The 26,699-nt window shown below is 49.9% G+C and overlaps 1 protein-coding gene across 1 annotated transcript in view; it reads left to right on the plus strand.

The window, feature by feature from the left end:
• Nucleotides 1–6,390: 6,390 nt before the first annotated feature.
• LOC140387056 (von Willebrand factor A domain-containing protein 7-like) overlaps nucleotides 6,391–26,699 on the plus strand; it is a 209,621-nt gene continuing 189,312 nt past the window's right edge. Inside the window, exon 1 of the mRNA XM_072470067.1 lies at nucleotides 6,391–6,581. Coding sequence (XP_072326168.1) covers nucleotides 6,391–6,581 — 191 coding nt within the window. The remainder of the gene's footprint in view (nucleotides 6,582–26,699) is intronic.

A 26,699-nucleotide genomic window follows, 5' to 3' on the forward strand; every position in this document is an offset into this window, starting at 1 on the left:
CCCCCACAACCCACACCACCCTCACTCACCCCCTCACACTCACACAACCACACCCCACACCACCCTCACCCACACCCTCACCTACACCCTCACCCCCACACCACCCTCACCCCCACCCTCACCCCGACCAACACCACCCCCGCACCACCTCACCCCACCACTCTCACCCACACTCTCACCCCCACACCACCCTCACCCCACCCTCACTCTTCCCCTCACCCCCACACCACCCTCACTCACCCCCTCACCCCCACACAACCGCACCCCACACCACCCTCACATACACCCTCACCCACACCCTCACCCCCACACCACCCTTACCCACACCCCCACACCACCCTCACTCACCCCCACACCACCGCACCCAACACCACCCTTACCCCCACCCTCACCCCGACCAACACGACCCCCACATCCTCACACCCACCCTCACCCCCCACCATTCACATACTACCTTCACCCCACACCACCCTCACCCCCACCCCCACCTTCACCCCTCCGCCATCCACACCCCACCCTCACCCCACACCATCCTCACCCTCACTCTCACCCCCACCGTCACCCACACCCTCATCCTCACCAACCACCACCCCCACACCACCCTCACCCCCAACATCACCCCCACCCTCACCCCCACACCATCTCACCCCACATCACTCTCTCCCACACCCTCACGCCCCCACCACCCTCACACCACCCTCCTCTCCATCCCCACCCTCACCACTTGCACCCACATGCTCACCCCCCACCACCCCCTGGATCGCGATTATGCAGGCTGGTGATAGGGTGGGCCCATCACTGCCAGAGCCTCCCCCTGAGCCAAGCAGCACCGCGAGCGGCTTAGACACCAGCCCCCCGCCTGAGCCTCAGGAGACCCTGGAGTCGAGTCCGAGGATGACACTGACTTCCCGTCACATCTGTTTCCAACACCCTCCACCATCCCGGAGACACTCACCTCATTGGGCACTTTAGTGAAGAGGCTTCTGGAACAGTATCTGGTGCTCACAACACAGCTGGCCCAGCACAGCAGGTGGCAGGTGGATGTGGGAACATCCGAGGGCAGGCCGAACCCAGGGACTAGCTGCCGTCCGGACGGGTCTCGAGCTTAAACACTTCCATCATTCGCGGAGATGCAGTCGCAGAGCGAGGGACTACATGAGGGGTTGTCTCCGTGCATCCAGCACCTGCGGGTTCGAGGCATCCAACCACGTGCAGCAACCGTGGTGGTGCCGACAATGCGTGCCACCTAGGCCAACGCTGCACGGGTGACGTCCACGGTGGAGACATTAGGGGCGACAGTTTCGATATTGGATCACTGTATCCAAGGCCTTGGGCATTCTGTACAGGCACTGGCAAAGGCCCAGAACAGGGCTAATAACTCACAGGCGACCATGTGCCAGAGCCATGTGGAAATTGCAGCAGCGCCCCTGAGCGTGGCCCAGTCGCAGCAGGCCATGCTGGGACTTTCGGCGGCATTGCCCAGCTGCTGGCGCAGCCACAGAGGGAGGTGGCCCAGTCCTAGAGGGAGATGGCGTTGTTACTGGCTGATGTGACACCAACCCAGAAGGTGGTTGGCACAGTCAATGGGTGATGTGGCGCAGTCCCGGACGGAGATGGTCCACTCTCTGTGCACCAGAGCTTGTCGCAGAATGGGCTGTCATCATCCTCCATCCAATGGACCATACCCACTTTTACTGCTAGCCCAGGGCCTACACCTCATAGCGTGGCAAGTATTTATCACGGAGGGGGTTGTAGGCAGGGTGCGGGGGTGAGGCGGGTGGGGGTGAGAGTGGTGACTGAGGGGGGGGTGGAGTGAGGGTGTGTGTGGGTGGGATGCGGTGTCCGTGCCCCTGACCAGTCCATCCTCTCAGTTGGTGAACCTGAAGGTGATTAGAGTGTCCCATGTCTGGTGATATGCCTGTAGATGATATTACATGTACGCAGCAGTGCGACCTCCCACCAGCAGGTGGCCATGTACTCAGCAGTGTGACCTCCCACCAGTAGGTGGCCATGTATTCAACAGTGTGACCTCCCACCAGCAGGTGGCCATGTACTCAGCAGTGTGACCTCCCACCAGCAGGTGGCCATGTATTCAAAAGTGTGACCTCCCACCAGCAGGTGGCCATGTATTCAACAGTGTGACCTCCCACCAGCAGGTGGCCATGTATTCAACAGTGTGACCTCCCACCAGCAGGTGGCCATGTACTCAGCAGTGTGACCTCCCACCAGCAGTTCTGTGGATTCCTTGCCAGACAAAGAACACTGAACACAACATGGTTCCAGAGTGCTGAAGATTTGAAGATAACGACAATAGTGACAAAGTTAAAATATGGCTGAAGTACCGATCTGGTGAATTGCAGCCATTGCTGACTCAACGCAGTAAAAGACACTGAAGCTCGAGATGGAGGGACTGAAAGCGCCCCACCAGCTTCATGTATCGGGTAACATAGATGTAAACTGGTGTGTCTTCAAGCAGCAGTTTAAACTCTATGTATCAGCCGGGGGTGAGGAGACCGGGCCTGTAAAAGGAGCTGAGTCAGAGGTGGCGGGGCCGGGTAGGTGGAAAGCGCGGGCTTTTTCCCGGGCTGAAGACTGGAGGGGGCGGGGTCGGGGCGGGGAAGCGAGGGTTGATTCCCGCGCTTAGAATGGAAGGGGGAGGGGGAGAGCCTATGGATGGGGACGGGAGAGGAGGGTGTGTCACACAATGGGAGGAGTCGAAGGAGAGGCGGGAGTGGCCGGGGTCAGCTGACTTGCGGAAGTGCAATGGGGGGAGTAAATCAGCTAGGATGGGTCCTAGCCGGGGTGGGGGGGGGGGGGGGAATCGAGTTGCTGCTGCTATGGTCAAGGAGGAGCTGGAACAAGTGGCGGGGGGGGGGGTCGAGACGGGGGTACGCCGCTGTGGGGAACGGGCCAGGTGTGGGGTGCGGGCGCGTGGCTGGCCGAGGAGGGGTCATGGCTAGTCGGCGAGGGAGGGGGGGGCGGGTAGCCCCCTGATCCGGCTGATAACCTGGAATGTAAGGGGACTGAACGGGCCGATCAAGCGGGCCCGCGTGTTCGCGCACCTGAAGGGGCTGAAGGCGGATGTGGTTATGCTCCAGGGGACACACCTGAAGGTGGCAGACCAGGTAAGATTGAGGAAAGGGTGGGTAGGTCAGGTGTTTCACTCGGGGCTGGATGCCAAAAATCGAGGGGTGGCGACCTTGGTGGGAAAGAAGGTGTAATTCGAGGCATCGAGCATTGTGCCAGATAATGGCGGTTGGTACATAATGGTAAGTGGTAAGTTGCAGAGAGAGAGGGTGGTACTGGTCAATGTGTATGCCCCGAACTGGGACAATGCGGGTTTTATGCAGTGCATGTTGGATCGGATCCCAGACTTGGAAGTGGGGGGCCTGATAATGGGGGGAGACTTTAACACGGTGCTGGATCCGGCACTGGATCGCTCCAGGTCTAGGACGGGTAGGAAGCCGGCGGCGGCTAGAGTGCTGAGGGGGTTTATGGACCAGATGGGAGGGGTGGACCCTTGGAGATTTGCAAGGCCGGGGGCTAGGGAATTTTCATTCTTCTCACATGTCCAGAAGGCATATTCCCGAATCGACTTTTTCATTTTGAGTAGGGCGCTGATAGAGTAGAGGATACTGAGTACTCGGCAATAGCCATTTCAGACCACGCCCCGCATTGGGTGGACTTGGAGATGGCGGAGGAGAGGGACCAGCGCCCGCTGTGGCGCTTGGAGGTGGGATTGTTGGCGGACGAGGAGGTGAACGAGCGGGTCCGAGGAAGTATAGAGAGGTACTTGGAGACCAACGACAACGGGGAGGTCCGAGTGGGGATGGTATGGGAGGCACTGAAGGCGGTGGTGAGGGGAGAGCTGATCTCCATTAGGGACCACAAGGAGCGGAGGGAGCGGGGGAGAGGGAGAGGCTGGTGGGGGAGATGGTGAGGGTAGACAGGAGGTATGCGGAGGTGCCCGAGGAAGGATTGTTGAGGAAGAGGCGCAGCCTCCAGGCCGAATTCGACCTAGTGACCAGCAGGAAGGCAGAGATGCAGTGGAGGAAGGCCCAGGGGGGCGATTTACGAGTATGGGGAAAAGGCAAGCCGGATGCTGGCGCATCAGCTTCGGAAGCGGGACGCAGCTAGGGAGATCGGGGGAGTTAAGGGCAGGGGAGGGAGTGTGGTGCGGAGTGGGGTTGGCATCAATGGGGTCTTCAGGGACTTTTACGAGGAATTGTACTGATCCGAGCCCCCATGGGAGGAGGAAGGGATGGGCCGCTTCCTGGACCAATTGAGGTTTCCAAAGGTGGAAGAGGGACTGGTGGCAGGACTGGGGGCCCCGATTGGGCTGGAGGAGCTGACCAAAGGGATAGGAAGCATGCAGGCGGGGAAGGCACCGGGGCCGGACGGTTTCCCGGTCGAATTCTATAAAAATTATATGGACCTGTTGGGCCCGTTGCTAGTCAGGACCTTCAATGTGGCAAGGGAGGGGGGGGCCTTTGCCCCCGACGATGTCCCGGGCACTGATCTCCTTGATCCTGAAGCGGGACAGGGATCCCCTGCAGTGTGGGTCTTAAAGACCAATTTTGTTGCTAAATGTAGATGCCAAGGTGCTGGCGAAGGTCTTAGCCACGAGGATTGAGGATTGTGTGCCGCAGATCATCCATGAAGACCAGACGGGGTTTGTGAAGGGGAGGCAGTTGAACACGAATGTGCGGAGGCTTTTGAATGTTATCGTGATGCCGGCGAGGGAGGGGGAGGCGGAGATAGTGGTGGCGATGGATGCTGAGAAAGCCTTCGATAGGGTAGAGTGGGGATACCTGTGGGAGGTGCTGAAGAGGTTCGGGTTTGGGGAGGGGTTTGTCAGGTGGGTTAGGCTGTTGTATGAGGTCCCGATGGCGAGTGTGGCCACAAACAGGAGGAGGTCCGAGTACTTTCGGTTGCACCGAGGGACGAGGCAGGGGTGTCCCCTGTTCCCCCTGCTCTTCGCACTGGCGATTGAACCCCTGGCTATGGCACTGAGGGAGTCAAGGAACTGGAGGGGGTTGGTGCGGGGTGGGGAGGAGCATAGGGTGTCGCTCTATGCGGACGACCTGCTGCTGTATGTGGCGGACCCGGTGGGGGGAATGCCGGAGGTAATGATGATTCTTAGGGAATTCGGGGACTTTTCGGGGTACAAGCTCAACATGGGGAAGAGCGAGCTGTTCGTGGTTCACCCAAGGGACCAGGAGAGGGGGATTGGCGAGCTCCCACTAAAAAGGGCGGAAAGGATCTTCAGGTATTTGGGGGTCCAGGTGGCTACTGTTTTATTTTGTGGACATGAAAATTGAGTCCACCATAGGAGCGGATGCATGTGAACCCCTGAACTTAGTTGAGCGACTGTATGTCCCAGAAGATGGGTGGCCAGCTGAATACTACAGGTCCACACCAGATATCATAGTGTGCACATTTGATGAGGATTCAGCAGAGGTCCGGACGGAGGACGACAAATCAGACAAAGAAACGGAAGAGCCAGCGAGCCTTCCGCAATTCTGGCTAACAGTCTTCAAGAAGATGTATGTACTCAGTGGTATGAAAGAGGAGCATGACGAGCCCGTATTAAAGCATCTATGACAAGTGAATGTTAAATGTTGAGAGCGTGAACAGCCAATGAACTTCACTCTGGAGTTTAAGTTCCAGCCCAATGAGTATTTCACAAACGAGGTGATTACAAAAGTATACCAGATGGATTCGCGGCCTGACAAGCTTGAATCTTCATTCTTTGATGAACCAAACATAAAGGGGTGCACAGGCTGCCAGATCGACTGGAGGGAGGGCAAAAATATAACGTTGAAAACAATTCAAACTAAACAGAAGCACAAAGGGCTCGCAGAACAGTTACGAAAACTGTACCCAATGAATCGTTCGTTCATTTCTTCAGTCCTCCTGAAGTTCTACAGAGTGGAATGTTAAATAAGAGTACGACAGCAAAACTCGAGGCTGACTTCCATCGGAAGATGAGTGGGAGGAACTGATGATCATCTCGCTATGCAGCTTGATGTATCACACACATATACTCGAGCAGGACCAAGAAAACCCAACATCTGAATTGTCAGGGCCAGAGAGTGTTTGCATCATCATTCTAGTGATTAGGAGTAAGTGAGCGTTGTTTTAGCGAGCCAAGAAGGGGCAGCACCTGTAGTCGTAGCCTCCACCCAGGTACCAGAGAGCGAGGCGCTCCAACACCCAGTTGAGGGCGCAGAATTGGGCATGGTCACACAACCCCATGATGACGGGTTGGCGCATACTCCCATGCACAGGGTGCACACCAGCACTGAACCAGGGGTTGCCACACCCAAACATAAAAAGAGAAGAATTTGCAACCAAGTTGTTAAAACAAGAAGGAGGAAGAGGAGAAGAATGGGAGAGTTGGTACATCCCACTGGCAAAAGCAAAAGAGAAGAAAGCAATGGGATGACTGACAAGCCAGAAACAGAAAAGACAAAAACGCACAACGAAGCAGTAAACAGCACCATTGGAAGGCATGAACATAGAAGAAGCTTGTTACACACGTGTGTCAATTTTGGATGCATGCCTTTCAAAGGCACAGAGTAAAGAGGATAGGAAGCAAGAGACCGGCACGCAACCCAGTCTTCAAAAAGGCCGGCAACAGCCCAAGTGATCACAGGGATGATCCCGCGAGGGAGGCAAAATGACTTGTGCGAAAGGGCCGGACACTGGCCAGCCATATCATGCCCATGGACACCATAGTTAAATCTGTTAAATTGTTATGCACATTACTAATGTATAAAGATAGTAATCATGTTTGTAATGTGGTTTTGGAGGGGTTATCCAGTATGATGCTGGGAGGGTCGCCCGCATCGTGGTGCCCTGCTGCGTCCTCTACAGCAGCTCGCAGCCGAGGGGCGACGTGCTGGAGGAGGAGGATGAACACCAGGCCTTGTCTGATGAGGAAGTTGCTGGAGATGGGGAGGTTGGGCAAGACATGGGGTCCAGGCAGGCACTGGAGGCCCCACGGCGTGGGTGCCAGGGCCAATGTGCACGGGACGCTCTGATCGCCTCCAGGTTCACCGACTGGGGAGGAGGAAACTGGTCAGGGCACAAACACCGCATCCAGCCCCTCCCCTCACCCACCCCCGCCCACCCACCAGCAGCCCCCTCCGTGACACATACCTGCCGTACGGCCGGTTGCGGGCCCTGGGTTGGCAGTAACACCACAGGTCTGGTCCATGGGATGGAGGATGATGACAACCCGCTCTGCGATGAGCTCTGGTGCTCCACATTGTTCGACAATGTTTGACTCCTGCCCATGGTAACACTTTCCACCGTCCACCTGGGTGATCCCTGGGGTAACCATTCCATCACACGATGTCATCGAATACCTGGGGTGATGGTGGTGGGGACGATCAGGAGGTAGGAAGTTAGAGGGGATGGAGCCCAGGCCGACCACGACATCTCCCATTCCCCCACCCACTCCCACCCCGCACCCTCTCCCTGGCCAACCCAGACCAGTCCATCCCTCAGACTCATCTGACAAAGCACCGAGGCAGGTTGTAATACTGTGAACAGGTGTTTAATGTGAACAGAGCTTTGACAAAGAGTCATCGGACTCGAAACGTTCGCTCTTTTCTCTCCCTACAGATGCTGTCAGACCTGCTGAGATTTTCCAGCATTTTCTCTTTCGTTTCAGATTCCAGCATCTGCAGTAATTTGCTTTTATTTAATGTGAACAAATATATATAGAGTCGTGCCTAACTTTCTGGCCTTACATGCACTAAAGCTATGTCCAGGTGAATCCCCAGATGGTACATCAGGAGTGGAGACGGTCTGCTGTGATCCTGCCCTGTGACCTGGGTTCCTCTTGGTGGCTGACTTCTGGGGCAACCGGTCTCGATGGGCCCGGCCGCTGCTCAGCTGTGCCACGTGGCCCTGTTCTACCCGCTGTCCACCAGATGCACCAGGGACCGGAAAGGGAGGGGGAGTCCGAGGTGCTGCAGTGTTCCGGCAGTTCCCCTGCAGGAGTCACCGGCACGGGCCCCATCACCTCCTCCCCCCTCAAGGTGCCCGATGGCCCCTGGGCTACTCCATGGCATGGGGGTGCAAGCAGAGCTATCCCCTGAGGCTCCCCCATCACTTGCTGGTATGGGTGCCAGTATGTCGTGCAGTTTGGCGGTTCGGCCGCCCCCCTGATGGGCCGGTGGGGGGGTGGGTATGGGTGTGTGGGAAGCAGGTTAGTGCCAGGGATACAGTGCTGGCTCCTCACCCTGGCCGCCCTGAGGAGGTCATGCAGAGTTTTACGGCACTGCTGGCCAGACTGGACAGTGCTTACCGCCTCTGCCATCTGCTCACAGGCACAGCTGGCAGCCTCCTTCCTGGGCCAGGGTAGAGGGCCAATAGCCTCTCCTCTATCATGTCCAGGAGGGTCTCTCACTGCCATCGTGTTGGCTAGGATGGTGTGTGTGGGGAGTGCAGTGTGTATATGCGGCTGCAGCTGGTCAGCTTCCTGGCTGTCAATCATAAGTCTGAGGAACCATGCGCCGTCTCTGATTAGAATCGATTGTGTTCCATGTGGCGCCGGCGCTAACCCCCGAACCCTTAGCGGAATCGGTTCAGGTACGGCGCCAGTTTTGCTGTCATGGAACTCCACGAATCCTGTGCCGGAGTCAGCACTTAGTCTCAGGAACAGAGAGTCCAGCTGTCTGAATCCCCCAAAAGCCTGCTGCCTGTGAGTGCTGGTGTTTCTAATCTCCAAAGACCCTGAATGAATGACTCTGCTCTGAAGACCATTACCAGCTGTAAACCATAGACTTTAATCAACTAGCTGTGCTGTGAGGCATGTGTGCTAAAATACCACCACTCACCCACCCACCCCCCACCACCCGCCGCCCACCCTTTGTCTGCCTTGTGTGTGTGAGGAGGGGGTGGGACAGTTAAAGGTGGCAGTAGGTTGGTTTATTGTTATTCAGTGGTATTTAGAATATTGTATTCAGCATATTTCATCAGTATTCTTGTTATGAATAAACTTAATTATGTTTCGACTAACAAACCTGGTGACTGTAATTATTGGACAACCAAGAACCAAAGACCTCAGGAATTATTGGTTAATTGACTTGTGCTGTGACTCCGGGACACATGAGGCTGGAATTGACCGTGCACTAGCCCAGGATGGAGCAACAGGGGTTTCTATTCCGCTATCTGAACAAACGTCCAGCCTCCCTATTTCTGTAACCTCCTTGAGCACCTATAACCTTCACTATCTCTGTAACCTCCTCCAGCACCTTTAACCCTTTCCTTTCTCTTTAACCTCCCCCAGCAACTATATCCTTTCCCTATCTCTGTAACCTTCTACAGCACCTATAACCCTCCCTATCTCTGACACCTACTCCAGCACCTGCAACCCTGCCCTATCTCTGTAACCTCCTCCAGCACTTATAACTCTGTCCTATCTCTTTATCCTCCTCCAGCACTTATAACTCTTTCCTATCTCTTTATCCTCCTCCAGCACCTATAGCCCTTCCCTATCTCTGTTTCTTCCTCAAACACCTATAACCCTTCCCTATCTCTGTTTCTTCCTCAAACACCTATAACCCTTCACTATCTCTGTAACCTCCTCAAACGCCTATAACCCTCCCTATCTCTGTAATCTCCACCAGCCCCTACAGCCCTCCCTATCCCTGTAACCTCCTCCAGCATCTATAACATTTTCCTATCTCTTTAACCTCCTCCAGCACCTATAACCCTTTCCTATCGCTTTAACCTCCTCCAGCACCTAAAACCCTTCCCTATCTCTGTATCCTCCTCGTGCACCTGTAACCCTTCAATGTCTCTATAACCTCCTCGAACACCTATAACCCTTCCCTATCCCTGAAACCTCCTGCAGTCCCTACACCGCTCAGTATCTCTGTAACCTCCTCCAGCCCCTACAACCCTCCCTATCTCCGTAACCTCCTTCAGCCCAGATGACCCTCCCTAACTCTGCAACCTTCTCCAACCCGTACGGCCCTCCCTATCGCTGTAACCTCCTCCAGCCCCTACAAACCTCCCTATCTCTGTAATCACCTCCAGCCCTTACAACCCGTCATCTTTGTAACCTCCCCACCTCTACACTCCTTTCTATCTCTGTAACCTCGTCCACTCAACATCCCTCCCCATCTCTGTAACCTCCTCCAAATGTACAAACCTCCCTATCTCTGTAGCCTCCTCCAGCCCCTTCACCTCTCCATATCGCTGTAACTTCCTCCAGCCCCTTCAACTCTCCCTATCTCTGTAACTTCCTCCAGCTCCTACAACCCTCCCTCTGCCTGAAACCTCCTCCAGCCCTCACAAACCTCACTAGCGCTGTAACCTCCTCCAGCATCTATAACCCTTCCTATCTCTGTAACTTCCTCCAAACCCAACAACCCTCTTTAACTCTGTCACCTCTATCAGCCCCTACAACACACCGTGGATTGGCTTCTCCAGCCGCCGACGCCGAAATCGCGCTCGGCGAACGGTCGGAGAATCCAGGTTTACGACCAGATTGGGGGTGGCGCCGCTTTCGCGATGCAGAGCAGAAGAGGGAGGTGAGCAGGTGGGAGAAGATTAAGGAGAAGTGGGAGGAGGAGCTGGGAGGGGAGATAAACTGGGGAATATGGAGCGAGGTGCTACATAGGGTAAACGCGGCCTCCTCGTGCGCAAGGATGGGCCAGATACAATTCAAGGTGGCGCACAGGGTGCAAATGGCTCGGACGATAATGAGTGGGTTCTTCCAGGGAGTGGCAGGCGAGTGTGAGAGGTGGGTGTGTGAGCGGGGACCAGCGAATCACACACGTATATTTTGGGGCTGCAAGAATAATACTGAGCAGGACGTTTACAGTGCAAACGAAGATTGTGGAGGAGGAGGTTGGGCCGGACCCTTTGGTGGAGGTAATCGGGATGTCGGAGAAGCCGGAACTGATGGAGGGGAGGAAGGTCAATGTCGTGGCCTCCGCATCTCTGTTTGCCCGGCGAAGGATCTTGTTTGAATAGCGGACGGCAACGCCACTGGGGAACGAGGAGACCCAAATAACTTTCTCTGTCTGGAAAAGATTAAATATGAACTGTGGGGTTCAGCGGAGGGCTTTGAGGCGAGGTGAGGATGTTCGTGGCCACGTTTGAGGAGATGTTCGTCGTGGGGGATGGGGGGAGCGGGGTTGAAAATGGGGAATAATTTGTACAAACTGCAAAATTATGTGGTGGGGAGTATATTCCTCGGACTGTTTGTGTTTGCAACCGTTTGAATAAGCCTGGAATAAAATACATTTTTTCAAAAAGTTCACTCCCTGAATGACAGGAAAGGTTTTGAGTCGTAAATCCAGTTCTAAGGAAATGAACCGATTGAAATTCCATCAAAGACAATCATTATCTTGAACCAGTAAACCACACCTGCTTCCAGGAAACATCACCAATTATCATTCTACTCACAACCTTTGATCGCTACCTGTTTCAGATACCGGTGTCCTCTCTAACATTCATTCAATTCTTGGATGCACCAGAGAGGGTATGTACAATATTAACTCTGCAACTTCCTTCAGCCCCTCCAACCCTCCCTATTTCTGTAACCTCCTCCAGCCCCAACAACCCTTCCAACCTCTGTAACCTCCTTCAGCCCAGATGACCCTCCCTATGTCTGCAACCTTCTCCGGCCCGTACGGCCCTCCCTATCGCTGTAACCTCCTCCAGCCCCTACAAACCTCCCTATCTCTGTAATCACCTCCAGCCCTTACAACCCCTCATCTTTGTAACCTCCCCACCTCTACACTCCTTTCTATCTCTGTAACCTCACCCACTCAACATCTCTCCCCATCTCTGTAACATCCTCCCAACCCTCCCTATCTCTGTAACCTCCTCCAGCCCCTCCACCCCTGCCTATCTCTGTAACCTCCTACAGCCCTCCCTATCTCTGTAACCTCCAGCCCCTACAACCCTCCCTATCTCTGTAACCTCCTCCAGCACCCACAACTCTCCCTATCTCTGTAACCTCCTCCAGCCCCTACAACTCTCCCTATCTCTGTAACCTCCTCCAGCCCCTACAACTCTCCCTATCTCTGTAACCTGCTCCAGCTCCTACAACCCTCCCTATCTCTGTAACCTCCTCCAGCCCCTACAACTCTCCCTATCTCTGTAACCTCCTCCAGCCCCTACAACTCTCCCTATCTCTAGAACCTCCTCCAGCCCCTACAACTCTTCCTATCTCTGTAACCTCCTCCAGCCCCTACAGCCTTCCCTATCTCTGTAACCTCCTCCAGCCCCTACAGCCCTCCCTATCTATGTAACTTCCTACAGCCCTCCTTATCTCTGTAACCTCCTCCAGACCCTACAACCCTCCCTATCTCTGTAACCTCCTACAGCCCTCCCTATCTCTGTAACCTCCTCCAGCCCCTACTGCCCTCCCTATCTCTGTAACCTCCTCCAGCCCCACAACCCTCTCTATCTCTGTAACCTCCTCCAGCCCCTACAACCCTCCCTATCTCTGTAACCTCCTCCAGTTCCTACAACCCTCCCTATCTCTGTAACCTCCTCCAGTTCCTACAACCCTCCCTATCTCTGTAACCTCTTCCAGAGCCTACTCCCATCCCTACCTCTGCAATTTCCTCCAGACCCTTCGGCCCTCCCAAGATTTGCAAACTCTTCCATTCCTACAACCCTCACTATTATTGTAACCTCCTCCAGCCCCTACAACCCTCCCTATCTCTGTAACCTCCTCAAGCTCCTGCAACTCTCCCTATCCATGTACATTTTTGTGCAAGTATTTTTGTGTGTTTGTGAGAGTGTATGAGAGTGTGCATGTATTTGTGGCTTGTGTGTATGAGTGTGTGACAGTGTATGTGCGTGGATGAGAGACTGTTGTATGTGAGTGCATGTGTCTGTGTGTGAATGTCTGTGTCTTAGTGAGTGAATGTGTGTAAGAGTGTGTGTGTGTGTGAGTGTGAGTGAGTGTTGTGAAGGATTTAGTTTATTCCGGACCTGATAATACTTTATTAATAACCTATGCTCTAGGTTAACCCACAAAAGATGGAAACCTGTTTCTCTGCTGAGATTCAGAATAGATCTCATGAAGGGTGAATGCTTTTCCGGGTCTCAGACAGTTAAACAGGATCTCAGTTACTTTTTATGGGAAAAGCTCAGATCCGTCACTCATAACTAAATCGTAACCTCTATTGTCGTGGGTCCTTAGTCATTTAAGACTTCCTAAATGAGTGTGTAGGCGTTTAAACTTTGAGAATGAGTCTACACAGTATAATTTTAATCAAAGTATTTTTATTATAAAAAATAGATACAGAATTGCAGAGTTAAAATACAAATCAAATAATAGTCTTTAATTGTCTGTTAACACACTAACTTCTCTTAATAGAATGAGATATCTGAAACGAGGAAAATCCTAAAGTATCTCCTATCAATTTCTTAATACATTTCTAAGAAGTTATACAAAACCATTCTTACAACACCCGTGGTTTTGTCTAACGAGACAAGCTTTTAAGAACAGAACTGACTCTCACGCCGGAGGGGGGTCAGCAGGAAAATGTGTTGGTGTGTTTTTCTGCTAAGATGCCTTCTCGTTATATACATGAAATTCTCTTATCGGTCAAGGGCGGCATCTGTTATCTTGTCACTTATTGTTGGTTAATTACCTATAGCCAAATGGCTAATTGGATGTATTATCATTGATACATCTTTTAATGGTCGTAGGGTCTGTGTAAATGTCAGGTGTCCTAGGATATATTGGCAAAGGGGGACCCTATCTAGGCCTGTCTTTTTTCAGTGTTGTCATGTTCTTTAGATACCAAAACAGACACTTTTGTGAGGGTGTAATTCTAAGCATCAAGAGGTATAGTTAGGGAAAGATTTGTGTATCTGTTGATCTGAAGGGTTCCCTGTCCTTATGTGTTGACTATCTTTAGGTTCAGGTGTAATCTCAAAGAATTTTTATGGCTTATCAAAAGAACAGCCTTTCTTTGCTTGTATTAATGAGTCTTTGAAACCAGCTTCACTTTCTCTTATCAGGTGGTAACCTCTACCTGATCTTTAGCTGAAGTGGTTTTATTCCACATTGAATTAAAAAGCCTTTTGTATTAATGTCTTATTTTAAACCAAATTCTGCGGCGAACGTGATATTCATCACAGTGTGAGTGAGTGTGTGGGTGTGAGTGAGTGAGTGTTTGTACGTGAGCGAGTGTGTGTCTGACTGAGTGTGTGTGTGTCTGACTGAGTGTATGTATGTGTGTGTGTAAGTGAGTGAGTCTATGTGTGTGACTGAGTGTGTATGAGTGAATCTGTATGTGAGTGAGTGTGCATGTGTGTGTGTGTGTGAGTGAGTGTGTGTGAGAGATTGTGTATGTGTGTGACTGTGAGTGAGTATGTGTGTTTGTGAGTGTATGTGTTTGTGAGTGTGTGAGAGTGAGCATGTGTGTGAGTGTATGCGTGTGTGAGTGAGTGAGTGCATGTGTATGAGTGTGTGTGTGTAAGTAAGTGTTTGTGTAAGTGGGTGTTTGTGTGTGTGTGAGAGTGTGTGTGATTGAGGGTGTGTGAGTGAGTCTGTATGTGAGTGAGTTTGTGTGACTGACTGTGCGCGAGTGAGTGTGTGTGTAAGTGAGTGTGTGCATGTGTGTGAGTCAGTGTGTAAGTGGGTGTCTGTGAGAGTGAGTGTGTGAGCATGAGTGTGTGTGTGTGACTGAGTCTGTATGTGAGTGAGTGTGTGTATGTGAGTGTGTATGTGAGTGACTGTGTGTGTGTGAGTGAGTGAGTGTGTGAGTGAATGTGTGGAGGGGTGAGTGAGTGAGTGTGTGAGTGTGTGTGAGTGAGTATGTGAGTGAGTGTGTATGTGTGAGTGAGTGTGGCTGTGTGTGTGTGTGAGTGAGTGTGAGTCAGTGCATGTGTGAGTGTGTGTCAGTGTGTGGGAGTGTCTGTGTGAGTGAGTGAATGTGTGAGATACTGTGTATGAGTGAGTGAGTGTGTGTGTGAGTCTGTATGTGAATGAGTTTGTGTGTGAGTGAGTGAGTGTGTGGGTGTGTGAGTGAGTGTGGGTGTGTGAGTGAGTGTGTGGGTATGTGTGTGAGTGAGTGTGCTTATGTGTCAGTGTGTGTGAGTTAGTGAGTGAGTGAGTGTGTGAGATACTGTGTATGAGTGAGTGAGTGTGTGTGAGTCTGTATGTGAATGAGTTTGTGTGTGTGAGTGAATGTGTGAGTGAGTGTGTATATGAGTGAGTGTATGTGTGAGTGAGTGTGTGGCTGTGTGTGTGTGAGTGTGTGTGAGTGAGTGTGTGAGATACTGTGTATGAGTAAGTGAGTGTGTGTGTGAGTCTGTATGTGAACGAGTTTGTGTGTGAGTGAGTGAGTGTGTGTGTGAGTGAGTGTGAGTCAGCATATGTGTGTGTGTGTGTGTAAGTGTGTGAGTGAGAGTTTGTGTGTGTGTGTGTGAGTGATTGCATGTATGTGTGCATGTGTGACTGTGTGAGTGAGTATGTGTGTGAGTGTGTGCGAGTGCGTATGTGTGTGAGTGAGTGTGTGTGTGAGTGTTTGTGTGTGTGAGAGTGTGTGTAATTGAGTGTGTGTGATTTAGTGTGTGTGGGTGAGTCTGTATGTGAGTGAGTTTGTGTGACTGAATGTGAGTGTGTGAGTGAGTGTGTGTGTATCTGTGAGTGAGTGTGTGTGAGTGAGCGTGTATGAGTGAGTCTGTATGTGTGTGAGAGTGTGTGAGTGAGTGTTTGTGTGGGTGAGTGACTGCGTGTGTCTGTGTGTGTGTGTGTATGCGTATGTGAGTGAGTGTTTGTGCGTGTGAATGTGTGTGAGTGAGTGTGTGTCAGTCTTTGTGTGTGAGTGTGTGTAAGTGAGTGAGTGAGTAAGTGTGTGTGTGAGTGTGTATGTGTGTGAGTCTGTATGTGAGTGAGTGTGTGTGAGTGAGTGTGTGCATGTGTGTAAGTAAGTGTGTATGTGAGTGTATAAGAGTGACTGTGTGTGTGTCTGTGAGTGAGTGTGTGAGTGAGTGTGTACGTGAGTGTTTGTGTAAGTGGGTGTTTGTGTGCGTGAGAGTGTGTGATTCAGTGTGTGTGTGATTGAGGGTGTGTGAGTGAGTCTGTATGTGAGTGAGTTTGTGTGACTGAATGTGCGTGAGTGAGTGTGTGTGTAAGTGATTGTGTGTGTGCTTGAGTGGGTATCTGTGAATGAGTGAGTGTGTGGGTGGTTTTGTGAGTGAGTGTGTGAGTGAGTGTGTGAGTATGTGTGAGTCAGTGTGTAAGTGGGTGTCTGTGAGAGTGAGTATGTGAGCATGAGTGTGTGTGTGTGTGACTGAGTCTGTATGTGAGTGTGTGTATGTGAGTGAGTGAGTGTGTGAGTGAATGTGTGGGGGGTGTGAGTGTGTGTGAGTAAGTCTGTATGTGAGTGAGTGTGTATGTGTGCATGAGTGTGTGGCTGTGTGTGTGTGCGTATGTGAGTCAGTGTGTGGGAATGTCTGTAAGTGAGTGAGTGTGTGTTTGTGAGTGTGTGTGTGAGGGTGTGTGAGTGAGTGCATGTGTGTGATTGTGTGTGCATGTGAGTATGTGTGTCTGAGTGTGTGTGTGCATGTCTGAGCGAGAGTTAGTGTATGTGTGTGAGCGTGTGTGAGTTAGTGTGAGTGAGTGTATATATGTGAGTGAGTGTGTGTGAGTGTGAGTGTGTGTGTGAGAGTGAGTATGTGTGTGAGAGTGTGTGTGAATGAGTGTGTGTGTGTGTGTGTGTAAGTGAGTGTGAGTCCGAGTGAGTCTGTGAGTGTGTGTGGGCATGATACACACATACACACTAACTCGCACTCAGACACGTGTGTGACTGTGTGTGTGAGTGTGTGTATGTGTGTGTGTGCATGAGTGTCTGTGATTGAGGGTGTGTGGGTGTGTGTGTGTGTGTGTGTGAGGGTGTGTGAGTGTGTGTGTGAAGGTGTGTGAGTGTGTCTGCGTGAGTGTGTGCGTGAGTGTGTGTGTGTGAGTATGTGAGTGAGTGTGTATGTGTGAGTGAGTGTGGCTGTGTGTGTGTGTGAGTGAGTGTGAGTCAGTGCATGTGTGAGTGTGTGTCAGTGTGTGGGAGTGTCTGTGTGAGTGAGTGAGTGAATGAGTGTATGTGTGTGAATGAATGTGACTGAGTGTGTGTATGTCTGTGTGAGTGTGTGTGAGTATAAAAGAACAAAGAACAAAGAAAATTACAGCATGCCCTCCCAGCCTGCGCCGATCCAGATCCTTTATCTAAACCTGTCGCCTATTTTCCAAGGATCTACTTCCCTCTGTTCCCCACCCGTTCATATATCCGTCCAGATGCATCTTAAATGATGCTATCCAGGCATTCCAGGCATCCACCACCCTCTGCATGAAAAACTTTCCACGCACATCTCCCTTAAACTTTCCTCGGACTATATTCCTCGGACTGTTTGTGTTTGCAACCGTTAGAATAAGTCTGGAATAAAATACATTTTTTCAAAAAGTTCACTCCCTGAATGACAGGAAAGGTTTTGAGTCGTAAATCCAGTTCGAAGGAAATGAACCGATTGAAATTCCATCAAAGACAATCATTATCTTGAACCAGTAAACCACACCTGCTTCCAGGAAACATCACCAATTATCATTCTACTCACAACCTTTGATCGCTACCTGTTTCAGATACCGGTGTCCTCTCTAACATTCATTCAATTCTTGGATGCACCAGAGAGGGTATGTACAATATTAACTCTGCAACTTCCTTCAGCCCCTCCAACCCTCCCTATTTCTGTAACCTCCTCCAGCCCCAACAACCCTTCCAACCTCTGTAACCTCCTTCAGCCCAGATGACCCTCCCTATGTCTGCAACCTTCTCCGGCCCGTACGGCCCTCCCTATCGCTGTAACCTCCTCCAGCCCCTACAAACCTCCCTATCTCTGTAATCACCTCCAGCCCTTACAACCCCTCATCTTTGTAACCTCCCCACCTCTACACTCCTTTCTATCTCTGTAACCTCGCCCACTCAACATCTCTCCCCATCTCTGTAACATCCTCCCAACCCTCCCTATCTCTGTAACCTCCTCCAGCCCCTCCACCCCTGCCTATCTCTGTAACCTCCTACAGCCCTCCCTATCTCTGTAACCTCCAGCCCCTACAACCCTCCCTATCTCTGTAACCTCCTCCAGCCCCCACAACTCTCCCTATCTCTGTAACCTCCTCCAGCCCCTACAACTCTCCCTATCTCTGTAACCTCCTCCAGCCCCTACAACTCTCCCTATCTCTGTAACCTGCTCCAGCTCCTACAACCCTCCCTATCTCTGTAACCTCCTCCAGCCCCTACAACTCTCCCTATCTCTGTAACCTCCTCCAGCCCCTACAACTCTCCCTATCTCTAGAACCTCCTCCAGCCCCTACAACTCTTCCTATCTCTGTAACCTCCTCCAGCCCCTACAGCCTTCCCTATCTCTGTAACCTCCTCCAGCCCCTACAGCCCTCCCTATCTATGTAACTTCCTACAGCCCTCCTTATCTCTGTAACCTCCTCCAGACCCTACAACCCTCCCTATCTCTGTAACCTCCTCCAGCCCCTACAGCCCTCCCTATCTCTGTAACCTCCTCCAGCCCCTACTGCCCTCCCTATCTCTGTAACCTCCTCCAGCCCCACAACCCTCTCTATCTCTGTAACCTCCTCCAGCCCCTACAACCCTCCCTATCTCTGTAACCTCCTCCAGTTCCTACAACCCTCCCTATCTCTGTAACCTCCTCCAGTTCCTACAACCCTCCCTATCTCTGTAACCTCCTCCAGAGCCTACTCCCATCCCTACCTCTGCAATTTCCTCCAGACCCTTCGGCCCTCCCAAGATTTGCAAACTCTTCCATTCCTACAACCCTCACTATTATTGTAACCTCCTCCAGCCCCTACAACCCTCCCTATCTCTGTAACCTCCTCAAGCTCCTGCAACTCTCCCTATCCATGTACATTTTTGTGCAAGTATTTTTGTGTGTTTGTGAGAGTGTATGAGAGTGTGCATGTATTTGTGGCTTGTGTGTATGAGTGTGTGACAGTGTATGTGCGTGGATGAGAGACTGTTGTATGTGAGTGCATGTGTCTGTGTGTGAATGTCTGTGTCTTAGTGAGTGAATGTGTGTAAGAGTGTGTGTGTGTGTGAGTGTGAGTGAGTGTTGTGAAGGATTTAGTTTATTCCGGACCTGATAATACTTTATTAATAACCTATGCTCTAGGTTAACCCACAAAAGATGGAAACCTGTTTCTCTGCTGAGATTCAGAATAGATCTCATGAAGGGTGAATGCTTTTCCGGGTCTCAGACAGTTAAACAGGATCTCAGTTACTTTTTATGGGAAAAGCTCAGATCCGTCACTCATAACTAAATCGTAACCTCTATTGTCGTGGGTCCTTAGTCATTTAAGACTTCCTAAATGAGTGTGTAGGCGTTTAAACTTTGAGAATGAGTCTACACAGTATAATTTTAATCAAAGTATTTTTATTATAAAAAATAGATACAGAATTGCAGAGTTAAAATACAAATCAAATAATAGTCTTTAATTGTCTGTTAACACACTAACTTCTCTTAATAGAATGAGATATCTGAAACGAGGAAAATCCTAAAGTATCTCCTATCAATTTCTTAATACATTTCTAAGAAGTTATACAAAACCATTCTTACAACACCCGTGGTTTTGTCTAACGAGACAAGCTTTTAAGAACAGAACTGACTCTCACGCCGGAGGGGGGTCAGCAGGAAAATGTGTTGGTGTGTTTTTCTGCTAAGATGCCTTCTCGTTATATACATGAAATTCTCTTATCGGTCAAGGGCGGCATCTGTTATCTTGTCACTTATTGTTGGTTAATTACCTATAGCCAAATGGCTAATTGGATGTATTATCATTGATACATCTTTTAATGGTCGTAGGGTCTGTGTAAATGTCAGGTGTCCTAGGATATATTGGCAAAGGGGGACCCTATCTAGGCCTGTCTTTTTTCAGTGTTGTCATGTTCTTTAGATACCAAAACAGACACTTTTGTGAGGGTGTAATTCTAAGCATCAAGAGGTATAGTTAGGGAAAGATTTGTGTATCTGTTGATCTGAAGGGTTCCCTGTCCTTATGTGTTGACTATCTTTAGGTTCAGGTGTAATCTCAAAGAATTTTTATGGCTTATCAAAAGAACAGCCTTTCTTTGCTTGTATTAATGAGTCTTTGAAACCAGCTTCACTTTCTCTTATCAGGTGGTAACCTCTACCTGATCTTTAGCTGAAGTGGTTTTATTCCACATTGAATTAAAAAGCCTTTTGTATTAATGTCTTATTTTAAACCAAATTCTGCGGCGAACGTGATATTCATCACAGTGTGAGTGAGTGTGTGGGTGTGAGTGAGTGAGTGTTTGTACGTGAGCGAGTGTGTGTCTGACTGAGTGTGTGTGTGTCTGACTGAGTGTATGTATGTGTGTGTGTAAGTGAGTGAGTCTATGTGTGTGACTGAGTGTGTATGAGTGAATCTGTATGTGAGTGAGTGTGCATGTGTGTGTGTGTGTGAGTGAGTGTGTGTGAGAGATTGTGTATGTGTGTGACTGTGAGTGAGTATGTGTGTTTGTGAGTGTATGTGTTTGTGAGTGTGTGAGAGTGAGCATGTGTGTGAGTGTATGCGTGTGTGAGTGAGTGAGTGCATGTGTATGAGTGTGTGTGTGTAAGTAAGTGTTTGTGTAAGTGGGTGTTTGTGTGTGTGTGAGAGTGTGTGTGATTGAGGGTGTGTGAGTGAGTCTGTATGTGAGTGAGTTTGTGTGACTGACTGTGCGCGAGTGAGTGTGTGTGTAAGTGAGTGTGTGCATGTGTGTGAGTCAGTGTGTAAGTGGGTGTCTGTGAGAGTGAGTGTGTGAGCATGAGTGTGTGTGTGTGACTGAGTCTGTATGTGAGTGAGTGTGTGTATGTGAGTGTGTATGTGAGTGACTGTGTGTGTGTGAGTGAGTGAGTGTGTGAGTGAATGTGTGGAGGGGTGAGTGAGTGAGTGTGTGAGTGTGTGTGAGTGAGTATGTGAGTGAGTGTGTATGTGTGAGTGAGTGTGGCTGTGTGTGTGTGTGAGTGAGTGTGAGTCAGTGCATGTGTGAGTGTGTGTCAGTGTGTGGGAGTGTCTGTGTGAGTGAGTGAATGTGTGAGATACTGTGTATGAGTGAGTGAGTGTGTGTGTGAGTCTGTATGTGAATGAGTTTGTGTGTGAGTGAGTGAGTGTGTGGGTGTGTGAGTGAGTGTGGGTGTGTGAGTGAGTGTGTGGGTATGTGTGTGAGTGAGTGTGCTTATGTGTCAGTGTGTGTGAGTTAGTGAGTGAGTGAGTGTGTGAGATACTGTGTATGAGTGAGTGAGTGTGTGTGAGTCTGTATGTGAATGAGTTTGTGTGTGTGAGTGAATGTGTGAGTGAGTGTGTATATGAGTGAGTGTATGTGTGAGTGAGTGTGTGGCTGTGTGTGTGTGAGTGTGTGTGAGTGAGTGTGTGAGATACTGTGTATGAGTAAGTGAGTGTGTGTGTGAGTCTGTATGTGAACGAGTTTGTGTGTGAGTGAGTGAGTGTGTGTGTGAGTGAGTGTGAGTCAGCATATGTGTGTGTGTGTGTGTAAGTGTGTGAGTGAGAGTTTGTGTGTGTGTGTGTGAGTGATTGCATGTATGTGTGCATGTGTGACTGTGTGAGTGAGTATGTGTGTGAGTGTGTGCGAGTGCGTATGTGTGTGAGTGAGTGTGTGTGTGAGTGTTTGTGTGTGAGAGTGTGTGTAATTGAGTGTGTGTGATTTAGTGTGTGTGGGTGAGTCTGTATGTGAGTGAGTTTGTGTGACTGAATGTGAGTGTGTGAGTGAGTGTGTGTGTATCTGTGAGTGAGTGTGTGGCTGTGTGTGTGTGAGTGTGTGTGAGTGAGTGTGTGAGATACTGTGTATGAGTAAGTGAGTGTGTGTGTGAGTCTGTATGTGAACGAGTTTGTGTGTGAGTGAGTGAGTGTGTGTGTGAGTGAGTGTGAGTCAGCATATGTGTGTGTGTGTAAGTGTGTGAGTGAGAGTTTGTGTGTGTGTGTGTGAGTGATTGCATGTATGTGTGCATGTGTGACTGTGTGAGTGAGTATGTGTGTGAGTGTGTGCGAGTGCGTATGTGTGTGAGTGAGTGTGTGTGTGAGTGTTTGTGTGTGTGAGAGTGTGTGTAATTGAGTGTGTGTGATTTTGTCTGTGTGTGTGTGTGTATGCGTATGTGAGTGAGTGTTTGTGCGTGTGAATGTGTGTGAGTGAGTGTGTGTGAGTGAGTGTGTGTGTGAGTATGTGTCAGTCTGTGTGTGTGAGTGTGTGTAAGTGAGTGAGTGAGTAAGTGTGTGTGTGAGTGTGTATGTGTGTGAGTCTGTATGTGAGTGAGTGTGTGTGAGTGAGTGTGTGCATGTGTGTAAGTAAGTGTGTATGTGAGTGTGTAAGAGTGACTGTGTGTGTGTCTGTGAGTGAGTGTGTGAGTGAGTGTGTACGTGAGTGTTTGTGTAAGTGGGTGTTTGTGTGCGTGAGAGTGTGTGTGATTCAGTGTGTGTGTGATTGAGGGTGTGTGAGTGAGTCTGTATGTGAGTGAGTTTGTGTGACTGAATGTGCGTGAGTGAGTGTGTGTGTAAGTGATTGTGTGTGTGCTTGAGTGGGTATCTGTGAATGAGTGAGTGTGTGGGTGGTTTTGTGAGTGAGTGTGTGAGTGAGTGTGTGAGTATGTGTGAGTCAGTGTGTAAGTGGGTGTCTGTGAGAGTGAGTGTGTGAGCATGAGTGTGTGTGTGTGTGTGACTGAGTCTGTATGTGAGTGTGTGTATGTGAGTGAGTGAGTGTGTGAGTGAATGTGTGGGGGGTGTGAGTGTGTGTGAGTAAGTCTGTATGTGAGTGAGTGTGTATGTGTGCATGAGTGTGTGGCTGTGTGTGTGTGCGTATGTGAGTCAGTGTGTGGGAATGTCTGTAAGTGAGTGAGTGTGTGTTTGTGAGTGTGTGTGTGAGGGTGTGTGAGTGAGTGCGTGTGTGTGATTGTGTGTGCATGTGAGTATGTGTGTCTGAGTGTGTGTGTGCATGTCTGAGCGAGAGTTAGTGTGTATGTGTGTGAGCGTGTGTGAGTTAGTGTGAGTGAGTGTATATATGTGAGTGAGTGTGTGTGAGTGTGAGTGTGTGTGTGAGAGTGAGTATGTGTGTGAGAGTGTGTGTGAATGAGTGTGTGTGTGTGTGTGTGTAAGTGAGTGTGAGTCCGAGTGAGTCTGTGAGTGTGTGTGGGCATGATACACACATACACACTAACTCGCACTCAGACACGTGTGTGACTGTGTGTGTGAGTGTGTGTATGTGTGTGTGTGCATGAGTGTCTGTGATTGAGGGTGTGTGGGTGTGTGAGTGTGTGTGTGTGAGGGTGTGTGAGTGTGTGTGTGAAGGTGTGTGAGTGTGTCTGCGTGAGTGTGTGCGTGAGTGTGTGTGTGTGAGTATGTGAGTGAGTGTGTATGTGTGAGTGAGTGTGGCTGTGTGTGTGTGTGAGTGAGTGTGAGTCAGTGCATGTGTGAGTGTGTGTCAGTGTGTGGGAGTGTCTGTGTGAGTGAGTGAGTGAATGAGTGTATGTGTGTGTGTGTGTGTGTGAATGAATGTGACTGAGTGTGTGTATGTCTGTGTGAGTGTGTGTGAGTATAAAAGAACAAAGAACAAAGAAAATTACAGCATGCCCTCCCAGCCTGCGCCGATCCAGATCCTTTATCTAAACCTGTCGCCTATTTTCCAAGGATCTACTTCCCTCTGTTCCCCACCCGTTCATATATCCGTCCAGATGCATCTTAAATGATGCTATCCAGGCATTCCAGGCATCCACCACCCTCTGCATGAAAAACTTTCCACGCACATCTCCCTTAAACTTTCCCCCTCTCACCTTTAAATCGTGACCCCTTGTAATTGACACCCCCACTCTTGGAAAAAGCTTGTTGCTATCCACCCTGTCCATACCTCTCCTAATTTTGTAGACCTCAATCAGGTCCTCCCTCAACCTCTGCCTTTGCAACGAAAACAATCCTAATCTACTCAACCTTTCTTCATAGCTAGCACCTTCCATACCAGGCAACATCCTGGTGAACCTCCTCTGCACCCTCTCTAAAGCATCCACATCCTTCTGGTAATGTGGCGACCAGAACTGCACGCAGTATTCCAAATGTGGCCTAACCAAAGTCCTATACAACTGTAACATGACCTGCCGACTCTTGTACTCAATACCCCGTCCGATGAAGGCAATCATGCTTTATGCCTTCTTGACCACTCTATCGATCTGCGTTGTCACCTTCAGGGTACAATGGACCTGAACTCCCAGATATCTCTGTACATCAAATTTCCCCAGGACTCTTCCATTAACCATATAGTCCACTCTTGAATTAGATCTTCCAAAATGCATCACCTCGCATTTGCCTGGATTGAACTCCATCTGCCATTTCTCTGCCCAACTCTCCAATCTTATCTATATTTTGCTGTATTCTCTGACAGTCCTCCTCGCTATCTGCAACTCCACCAATCTTAGTATCATCTGCAAACTTGCTAATCAGACCACCTATACCTTTGTCCAGATCATTTATTATATCACAAACAACAGTGGTCCGAGCACAGATCCCTGTGGAACACCACTAGTCACCTTTCTCCATTTTGAGACACTCCCTTCCGCCACTACTCTCTGTCTCCTGTTGCCCAGCCCTTTCTTTATCCATCTAGCTAGTACACCCTGAACCCCATACAACTTCACTTTATCCATCAACCTGCCATGGGAAACTTTATCAAACGCCTTACTGAAGTCCATGTATATGACATCAACAGTCCTTCCCTCATCAATTAACTTTGTCACTTCCTCAAAGAATTCTATTAGGTTTGTAAGACATGACCTTCCCTGCACAAAACCATGCTGCCTATCACTGATAAGTCTATTTTCTTCCAAATGTGAATAGATCCTATCCCTCAGTATCTTCTCCAACAGTTTGCCTACCACTGATGTCAAGCTCACAGGTCTATAAATCCCTGGATTATCCCTGCTACCCTTCTTAAACAAAGGGACGACATTAGCAACTCTCCAGTCCTCCGGGACCTCACCCGTGCTCAAGAATGCTGCAAAGATATCTGTTAAGGCCCCAGCTATTTTGTCCCTCGCTTCCCTCAGTAACCTGGGATAGATCCCATCCGGACCTGGGGACTTGTCCACCTTAATGCCTTTTAGAATACCCAAAACTTCCCCCTTCCTTATGCCGACTTGACCTAGCGTATTTAAACATCCATCCCTAGCCTCAACATCCGTCATGTCCCTCTCCTTGGTGAATACCGATGCAAAGTACTCATTAAGAATCTCACCCATTTCCTCTGACTCCACGCTTAAATTCCCTCTTTTTTCTTTGAGTGGGCCAATCCTTTCTCTAGTTACCCTCTTGCTCCTTATATATGAATAAAAGGCTTTGGGATTTTCCTTAACCCTGTTAGCCAAAGATATTTCATGACCCCCTTTAGCCCTCTTTATTGCGCGTTTAAGATTTGTCCCACTTACCCGATATTCCTCCAAAGCTTCATCAGTTTTAAGGCGCCTAGATCATAGATTATCATAGAATTTACAGTGCAGAAGGAGGCCATTTGGCCCATCGAGTCTGCACTGGCTCTTGGAAAGAGCACCCTACCGAAGGTCAACACCTCCACCCTATCCCCATAACCCAGTAACCCCACCCAATACTAAGGGCAATTTTGGACACGAAGGGCAATTTATCATGACCAATCCACCTAACCTGCACATCCTTGGACTGTGGGAGGAAACCGGAGCACCCGGAGGAAACCCACGCAGATACGGGGAGGATGTGCAGACTCCGCACAGACAGTGACCCAAGCCGGAATCGAACCTGGGACCCTGGAGCTGTGAAGCAATTGTGCTATCCACAATGCTACCGTGCTGCTTATGTATGCTTCCTTTTTCATCTAAGCTAGTCTCACAATTCCACCCGTCATCCATGGTTCCCTAATCTTGACATTTCTATCTCTCATTTTCACAGGGACATGTCTGTCCTGCACTCTAATCAACCTTTCCTTAAAAGTCTCCCACATTTCAAATGTGGATTTACCCTTAAACAGCTGCTCCCAAACCACATTCCCTAGCTTCTGCTGAATTTTGTTATACTTGGCCTTTCCCCAATTTAGCACTTTTCCTTTAGGACCGCTCTCGTCTTTGTCCATAAGTATTCTAAAACTTACGGAATTGTGATCGCTGTTCCCAAAGTAATCACCGACTGAAACTTCAACCACCTGGCCGAGATCATTCCCCAATACCAGGTCCAGTATGGCCCCTTCCCGAGTTGGACTATTTACATACTGCTCTAAAAAACTCTTCTGGATGCTCCTCACAAATTCTGCTCCATCTACGCCTCCAACACTACATGAGTCCCATTCAATGTTGGGGAAGTTAAAATCTCCCATCAGGACCACCTTATTGCTCTGACATTTTTCTATAATCTGTCTACATATTTGTACCTCTACTTCACGCTCGCTTTTGGGAGGCCTGTAGTAAAGTCCCAACAATGTTATTGCACCCTTCCTATTTTTTAGCACTACCCATATTGCCTCAGTGCTCGAATCCTCCATCGTGCCCTCCTTAATCACAGCTGTGATATCATCTCTGACCAGTAATGCAACTCCTCCACCCCTTTTACCTCCCTCTCTATCCCTCCTGAAGCATCTATACCCTGGGATATTTAGTTGCCAGTC

This window comes from Scyliorhinus torazame, chromosome 12, assembly GCF_047496885.1.
Source record: "Scyliorhinus torazame isolate Kashiwa2021f chromosome 12, sScyTor2.1, whole genome shotgun sequence".
Taxonomy (NCBI): domain Eukaryota; kingdom Metazoa; phylum Chordata; class Chondrichthyes; order Carcharhiniformes; family Scyliorhinidae; genus Scyliorhinus; species Scyliorhinus torazame.